Raw genomic sequence first — 9,502 nt, forward strand, 5'->3', positions numbered from 1 at the left:
GAAACTTTACATCTACGCGCTCCATGACCACAAATTGCGGAGACTTTACACTTTACATACAAAACTTGGGCTTTCTGCCCTAAAACTTGGGCTTTTAAGCCCAAAATTGACCCTAGGGGACTCTATCCCAACATACAGGTGGTGCATGCACTCAGATATTCGCATAAGGCTATTGCGCAATTCCTTGGTGTGAATTTTCGAAAAAATAGGGTCATCCCAAGGGAACAATGCAAGTAAATATGAGCTTGGGAAGGCTTGAAATTGGCTAAGTTTTGGGCCAAGTTCAGTTAGTCAGGCAGAGGGATAAACTATACATTTGCAGGGTGTGCTCAGGCTTGAGAAAGCATTGTATTTATTCTCTATTCTCTGATTAATGCAATTTATATAGTAAAGGGGTTTTGAGCAGTTGCTTTACCCTAGATAAATCTTTGTGCATGTGTGATGTTTCCTCTTGCATGTCTATGATTCTTGTTTCATATGGTGAATTAATTTCCACAGATCAGTACAGTAGCTTTAAGTCTCGTGGTTTAGTAAATTTCATGAGTAGTATTAAATCTACACATAATTTCTACATGGTATCAAAGCTGGAATCACAGTAGAGTAGATATTTTGAAGTTTTCACTGCAGGAGGTTCGAGGTTGCATATCAGGTTGTAGGTTTTCTTTAGGACTGAGAATATGGCTTTAAATGGACTAAGGCTCGAGTATGCCCTTAACAAAAGCTAAAATTATGTTTCATGGAAGGACCTCATGGAGGCAGTACTGGAGGATAATGGGTTGAAGGAATTCATTGATAATGATATTCCAAAACCAGTAGCAGCGGATGCTCAAAATTTAGCATATTGGAAGAAGTGTGTTGTCAAGGAGAGATGGATCATATTAGAGGGAGTACGAGACCATACTGTCTCCAATATCCATGGGAAAGAAACTTTGTATGTAATGTGGCAAGTGCTGATAAATTTGTTCTAGAATAGTAGTGACCATAGGAAATCGACACTCAAGGACAAGTTTTGAAATATCAAGATGCAGAGGAATGAGACCATTCCACTATACCTGAGTAGGTTCACACAATGTCGTGATGAAATCGGTCAAGTTGGTGTTACTATAGAAACGAATGATATGGTGAGCCTAGTCCTTCTAAGCCTTCCCAAGAGCTGGCACAACTACCAATATTTGGTGAATGAGAGGGAGAAGCTACCAAATTGGGAATGCCTTTGGTTCGATTTGGTACAAGAGGAGATAAGACAGAACACCTTAAATGAGACATCATCCAAGGGTGAGGATTAGGAAAATTGTGCCTTGGATTGAAATTCAAAGAAAGGGAAAGGGAAGAAATCCCAATCCAAAATAGAATCTAGTCAAGGGGGCAAGAAGAAAGACTTGTGCAAAATCAAGTGCTTTCACTATCATGAATTTGGGCACTATGCAATGAAGTGTCCGCATAAGAAGGAAATAAAGAAGAATGCAGAAGGAGCATTGGGTGAAGCCTTAGCCTCATAGTTTGAGCTTAATTTTACTCTCACGGCATTGATGGCAAGCACATTTATGTATAGTGTCTGGTATTTGGATAGTGGTGCCTCATTCCACATGACTGGAAACAAAGAATGTTTTAGTGACTTGGAGGAAAAGGATTTCTAGATGCACATCGAGATGGGAGATGATGGAATTTATAGCACGATCGACATTGGTACAATTACTTTTCAGAGGGAGTATGACTCTCCTCTCACGCTCAAGGATGTGATGTTTGTACCAGGATTGAAGAAGAATCTAGTCTTCATAGATGTGTCAGAAGACCGTGGCTATGATGTAGAGAAGGTGGAGAGTTGTGATGTCGTCTAATTATGGAATATAAGACTCAGCCATTTTCATCATGGCGCTTAGAAGATCATGCAATAGATTTATACAATCATCCCAAAAGAAGTGATAAAGCAGTGGGATACATGCAAAGGGTGTGCATTGGGGAGCTACAAAAAATCCACCTTCAATGATCAGGGAAACAAGGCACATGCAGTCCTTGAAAGGATCCATTCTTATGTCTATAGACCTTTCTCGACAACCTCCACTACCAAGCATAGGTATTGTGTTATATGTGTAGATGATTTCTCACAGAAGTGTTGGATCTACTTCATGCAGAAGAAAGACCATACATTCTCCAAATTTGTTGAATTTAAAACACTTGCTGAGAAATAAACTGGCAAGAAGGTGAAGGTTCCTAGGAGCGATAACGAAGGTGACTACATGTCGAATGAGTTTAAAATTTCTATGCAAAGGAAGGAATTCAACGGGAGTTGACAACACCCTATAACCAACAACAAAATGGGGTGGCTGAGAGGAAGAATAGAATTATTGTGGAAGTAGCTAGGGAAATTTTGCATGACCAAGGCCTACCTCTATAATTTTGGGCTGAAGTATGCAAGACAATGCTCTATTTGCAGAACAAGAGTCCTCACGGGATTCTTGGCATGAGTGTAACACCAGAGGAATCATTTTCAGGGAAGAAACTAGATGCGTCACACTTCAGAATCTTTGGATCATCAGTTTACTGTCATGTTTCCAAGGAAGCAAGGAAAAAGCTAGAGCCAACAATATAGTTGGGCATATTTGTGGGGTACACAGAAACACCTCACAACTATCGTGTGTACTTGTCATCCCTCAGGATGACAGTGGTCAGAAGGGATGTGAAATTTGATGAGGAGAAGGAAATGAGGTGTTCTCTTAAGAGGGAGCTTAAGTTGTATCCTCATCAGGAGCTTTTGGCTCCAAAGGAAGAACCTAAGGAAATTGTGGAGCAACTAGAAGAAGAGGAGTAGAGAGTGGAGACATCTAATCAAGAAGAGACATCCAGAGAAGGAAGGAAGCGAACTAGGGAAGTTGACAGGTTATTAAATGATGCTAAAGAGAATGTGGGAGCACCCACATCGCAACGCAGGCAGAGGAGGTCACCAGATCAGTACACTGGCTATATGGCTCTAATGAGTGAGCTTATAGAGACTGAGCCATCCTCATTTGAGGAAGTTGAAGAGCAGCCAATATGTGTTGATGACATGGTAGACGAATATGATTCCATCGTCATAAACAGCGTTTGGGAAGTGGTCCCAAGAGCAAAAGACAAATCATTAGTTGGTTCGAGATGGATTTACAAAGCAAAGCATGCGGAAGATGGAAGCATAGAGAAACACAAGGCCAGATTCTTGGCCAAAGGGTTCTCTGAGGTTGAGGGAATTAAATATGAGGAGACCTTTGCTCCAATAGCAAGGTACTCATCCATCAGGTCAATTCTAGCACTGTCATCATAAATGGGGTGGAAGATCCTCCAGATGGATGTGAAGACAAAATTACTCAATGGAGTTATTGAGGAGGAGGTGTATGTTGAGCAATTGAAGGGGTTTGAGACCTTTGACAGAGATTTTCATGTGTGTAGACTCAATAGATAATTATATGGACTCAAGTAAGCATCTCCTGCATGGTACACTAAGATCGATAGCTATCTCACCGGTTTGGGCTTCATGAAAAGTGAAGAAGATGCAAACCTCTATCATATTTTGGTAGAAGGTAACTTATTGATTATTGTTTTTTATGTTGATGAATTGATCCTTACTGGAGATGAGCAGTTGATCAGATCTTGCATGGAGAACCTTGAAAGAGAGTTTGAGATGAAGCACATATAATTTCTTTAGAAACAACAATAGAAATCATCAGCGAAACCCTAATAAAACCTTCATAAAAAAACATTTATGACAATAAACTTACTTCAGAACCATTGCGACTAAATAGATTTTTCTGCTTCTACAACTCTATTGACCTCTTAGATATACTTGAAAATCATCAAATCACATTAGCAGAAAAAATATAGACATTATATAAAAGCTAACATAATTTACAACATAAAGAAATCGGCAGCACGTAATTCCGCTAGAAAATGAAAATCCCCTCTCTACCCTACATGATATTTAGAATTCATGGCTCAAATACAGACAACGGCCAACACCTTCTAGGAACATAAAACCTTCAAAAAGGTAAGTTATGCATTTTTAATAGAAAAACATGCATCGAACAAAGAGTTACAAGATATGATAAAAGTTCACCCAGAAACCCTAAGAACTCAAATATAATGGAATTTATCTTATAGAAAACACATATGAATGTTAATAATAACCTAGAAATAGAGACATGGCTAAAGATCCCAAAAACTCTTAGTGAAAACAAATTTGATATAGCTACTCACAAATTATGAGTGAAAACTTACAAATGCTGAACCCGCGGAACAAAAGCATGAAACACTGGACGCAGAGCTGAAAGAATACAATGAAATGACCATTGCCCTTGAAAAACCGCCATTAACATATTACAGGGGGAAATATAGATTAAAAGATAAATGTTGTTCAAGAGGCCATACCTTTGAATCGTAACCTCTTTCCCAAACCCTAATTTGTATTAATGATTTTATGGGTGCACACTCAATATTCAATGCCATCAATCAATGTGGGGATTAGATGTTATTTTCATATGAGAGATTAATGTATGGAGTTTTCTTTAGTGTGACTTTTTGGAATTTTCGGTGCCAAAATCTGGCGGAAAAATTTGAGGTGAAATCTTGATTTGTGTTATTTAAACTGGTTTTTACACTGTATATATGGATCCAACACCCTCAAAAACCCTTAGGGCACTTCGATTGTGTAGGGGTTACCCATTAAGCTTGTGATTTCAATAAATTCTTGCCGGATTTTAGAGAAATTATGTATTAAGATTTTATTTCATTTTATTTTTAATTTTTTAAAGAAATGTCATAGCCAGTCAGAAAATAGTTTACAATTTATTTTTTTAAACAACTTTCATCATAGGTAATTAGTCCAATCAATCTTTGTAACTAATTTAATCACAATTTACAAATTTTCAAAAAAAAATTATTTTTAAATAAAAAGTTAACTTTTCATAAAAATATAATATTATAAAACATTTCAAACACACGAGACAATTTTTTTTTGTTAGAAATAAAGATCAAAGCATTTTGACTAAAAACTGATTTTTATACTTGTTGCTATGACTTAGTAGTTAGCACTTATATGATTTCAATGGCAGAGGCTTGGTCACAGTTTAAGAAGTTGTTGGTTCATGCGGCTTTGGAGATGTTATTTTCCCACAAAGATTATACTATTCTGATAGTTGGTTTGGAAATATTGCATTTTAACGTGGGACAATGTGTGTAAGAGGGGAGTATGTGGTTGTAGAGTTTGTCTTATGTGTGGGGAGACAAATGAAACTGCGTTGCATTTATTTTTACAATATCCTTGCAGTGGTGGTGCTTCCCTATTTTGGAATTTTGTTTCATATGGTGGCTAAGTAGGCCTAGGAATCACATAATCTTACCCTAGTTGACTATTTGGGGCATTTGGCAGGCTAGAAATTGCTTCGATGTTGTCATCCTAGATGGATTGCATCTGAACCTAAAAAGCTTATTTAGTTGGATCTTTTTCACTTATATCTACGGTGAACAAAATTTTACTACAAATTCTTTATCAAAGAGAGGTCATTTTGCCACACATGGTCGCATACATTTCTAGTTCCTCTAGAGTGGTGAGAGGATGGAATATGGTTGCATTCCATTTAGTTAAGTTTCAGTTGATCTTTGTTGGCACACTCAGATTTTTTTTATCTTTAATGTTTCAGTTGTTCTTTGATTTTGGTTTTGTAGACTCTATCTATTATTAGATGATGGAAGAGTGGACTCTATCTATCATCATTTTTGAGGGCTCATGCACTTCTATAAGAGAACAAGTAATCTATTAGTAGATATTAAGATATAGCTATGTTATAACTTAGTTGTGGTAGTTCTTTGAATTGTAATTTTCATAGTTGATGATAGACATACACAATTAAATATGTCCATATATTAGTTTTCATTAATATAAATATCAACAATAACATTTTTTATCTAAAAAAATATTTACTATATTATTGTAAAATTTAAAATACTTAAATCATATCACATATTTAAGTTAAAATACCCTAAATAAATAAAGAACAAATATGAAAGTGAGATTGCGAATTAAAACCCTTTCAACCGGGCATAGAAAATTTTCTATTAGTTGGTATAAAACAAAATTAAAATACGTAAATCATATCACATATTTAAGTTAAAATACTTAAGTTTAAAATACCCTAAATAAATAAAGAACAAATATGAAAATGACACTGAGAATTAAAACCCTTTCAACCGGTTATTATTAGTTTGTACAAAACAAAACAAAATTAAAATAAAATGCCTTTCAACCGTTTATAGAAAATAGTTTATTAATTTGTACAAAACAAAACAAAATTAAAATAAAATGCCTTTCAACCAGTTATAGAAAATAGTTTATTAGTTTGTACAAAACAAAACAAAATTAAAATACAATGCGAAAATGTCAGAGCAAGTTAAAATCGTTTCAATAATTTTAGATTTCTAATTAAAATGTATTAAATTAAAAAATTAATATCTTCTGAGGAGAAAAGTATAAACAACCTCGTTGCTATTTCAAAAATTACTTTTCCAATTTCCGTGACATGGAGAGAGAATCATTGACAGCCGGAAAGATGTTGACTCGGCGTCAGCATTGTCCGTCATATTCAACCGCTGGAAAGCCAACATCATTTTGATACTAAATAAGTGGGAACCAGTGATGAAATTTGAAGGGCAGGGCTTAATTTCATTTAGAAGGGCACACATCTAGGTCACACTTCTATAATGAAAAGCATAAAAAAAAAAGCAATTCAATTGACAATAGTAAATTATTTTCAAATTTCTTTTTATTTTTTCACAAACAAAAAGATACTACTATGTCAAAGGCTACATTAGTAAATGAATTACTCTTACACGTGTGATTGAGAAATGTAACCACATAAGATCATATTGCGCAGGCCTTGAACTCAGCCACAATTGAACCAACTGAAGGGACAAAATCATAGTTGGGAAACTGCATATGAGTACAAAAAATAAACATATATACATAATTACATCTTAATGAAATTGAAATAAAAATAAAAATATGAAGAAACAAAAATACTTATATTAAAAGTATATGGAAGGTCTCATTTATAAAATTAAAAATAAATTCTAGCTTATATAGGAAGTATCAGTGTAATTCTAGTTTATAAACTTCAAATTTGACCAAATCACTATTCTATTGTCTATTAAAACTCTTTTGGAAAGCTAAGACTTCCAATATTTGCACATCTCAAATTATTGGAACTACAGTCCCTATACTTGGCTGCAAAATTGATCGAAGATAGCTTTTTCTTTCAGTTATAAAACTTTGACAGTTGTGGTCCTCCAGCTTAACATATCTTGCGCAATATCCTGCAATGATTACATTCAATATGTGTTAGAAAAACTTCACATACAAACTTGAAAAATATGGTTATGCTTTCATTTACAAAAGGCAAATGGTATAAAACTAAAAAAATTCACTTACCAAAATGGTTCATTCAAGTGCTCGATAGAGTAAGACAATGATGGTAATAAACACTGAAACTTACTAGTTCTTTCAATCTATTTTCATAGTGGAAGAGGTTTTCGAGTTTTCATCTCTTTCCATTCATCATAAATAGCATTCCAATCTACCTCATTTAGAGCATGAGGTGCACTGAGAGAGATAAACATTAACATATCCAATGTTTTTAAAGAAAGCCTTGACCTATCCTCATTTTTTATCCGATTTAATTTTGAAAAACCTCTTTCACAAACTGCTGTACTAGCTGGAATAACAAGAATTGTTTGCCATAGCTGCATTAAGCATGGAAATCCTTCAAACCATTCAATTTCACCTCCACATAGATCCCATGCTCCAAACATATGCTTTTTTGGGTAAGATTTATACATAGTACATATAAATTCATCCATTTCACCCATACATTTAATGTTGTCCACAACAAGCAAGCCTCCAACACTAAATTTTTCACATAAACATGTCAACCATCTTCTTGTTTGAGAGTCTCTATCATCCATATCCTCATAATAATTACGAGGACTAAAAAACTTAGCTGCATTAAAAATAGGTAAATCTGTGAACCTTGCATTTAGAGAGTCAATCACCTTCATTACAAAAGCCTTTCCCAGCGTAATGCAATCATCTAGTGTCCCTGATCTTTGTGAGTTTGGCAAATTCTAAAACCTAAATTCATGTACATGTACTATACCTGTGCAATCTGCAAACTCAAGAGTTCCTTGTTGTGTTTTACTTAAAAAGGATGATGTGTGCATTGCACCTGCCCCAAATGTGCCTCTTAGAAATCGCTTATGAAGCAAGCTAATAGTGATATCCAAAGTTGTTCCAATAGATGTAATGTCAACATGATCCTATTGAAACTTTTGATTCAGCTTATTTAATTCAATAAGCACATCTGCAAGTAAGTGGATGCAAAATTGAACTTGAAATATTGTAGCCATCTCATACATTCTTTTTTCCACTAACTCCCAGTCCCTTAACAAAGCAGGCATGAGCTTAACGAGTCTTTCCATGACTTTTCCTCTAGAAAGCCATCTAATATGATGAATTTGTAACACTTCTAGCCTTGTGATTTGAAATGACTCCATTAGCTCTTTCAATTCTCCATGTCTTTTAGTAGATTTCCCTAACCATGAATAGATCTTGTTTGCAAACTTATCAATAGCTTGCAACTCTTCAAAATAAGATGAAGCATTATTAGCTGCTAATGCTTCTCGATGAGCTATACAGTGGATATATACTAAATGAGGGGCATGTCGACGAAGCTTAGTAGATAAACCTTCACGAATACCCCTCATTGATGATGCTCCATCAGATCCAAATCCAACTAACTTTGTCATGGATAGATTCATGTCTCCTAAAAGAGATGTCACAACATCATACATAGACTGTGATTTTCCATCCCTAATTTGTAGCAATTGTATGAATTTTGTAGTACATGGACCTCTTCCTTCATTGGTCAAATATGTAATATAAATAATCAAATGTTGCACCATAGTCCGATCAATGCTTTCATCAACTAAAAGTGAGTAATATGGACTTTGGAAAATATCATATTTTAATTTTTTCCAATATACCTCCTTAGCAGCTTCTAGAAAGTATTTTCCAGATGTTGTATTTGTATATGCTGAGTATTCATCTGTTAGAGGCATGTGAGGAGTGTTTTTATACCTATTCAAGTCACAAATTGGCTTATATACTTCCAAAGGTAAATCATGTATTGCAACAAAATACATGTTCTCAATAACTGATATAATTCTCTCTTTCTGAGCATCAACCATTAGTTCTACATGTTTTGTAATTGGAAGAGTACTCCGTTTACTTTCTCCCTCTACAAGTTGCAAAGAAAATTTATGAGCCTCTGATGTTGCATGGATGTTTAAAGCTCTAACTTAAAGGGTTGTGCTTCCATCTTTAGCAAATGGAGTTTCCCTTTTAAATTTTACGCACCATGAACATTTTATCCTTTCAACACCATTAAAATCTTTTACAGCATAAGCCCATGGATATATCAACTTC

The 9,502-nt window shown here is 34.9% G+C and overlaps 1 protein-coding gene across 1 annotated transcript; it reads right to left on the reverse strand.

Annotated features, from left to right (window-relative positions):
* Positions 1 to 8,334: 8,334 nt before the first annotated feature.
* On the reverse strand, positions 8,335 to 9,264 carry LOC149254056 (uncharacterized). The gene has a single exon (XM_089454668.1). The coding sequence runs from the start codon at positions 9,262 to 9,264 to the stop codon at positions 8,335 to 8,337; it is 930 nt and encodes a 309-aa protein (XP_089310794.1).
* Positions 9,265 to 9,502: the final 238 nt, after the last annotated feature.

This window comes from Pinus tabuliformis, chromosome 7 (assembly GCF_031772625.1).
Source record: "Pinus tabuliformis cultivar Carrire ecotype Pingquan chromosome 7, CPIR1, whole genome shotgun sequence".
NCBI lineage: Eukaryota > Viridiplantae > Streptophyta > Pinopsida > Pinales > Pinaceae > Pinus > Pinus tabuliformis.

What these genes read in the sequence shown, in the direction of transcription:
- LOC149254056 (XM_089454668.1), bottom strand. Translation starts at nt 9,264, where the DNA reads ATGGTTGATGCTCAGAAAGAGAGAATTATATCAGTTATTGAGAACATG.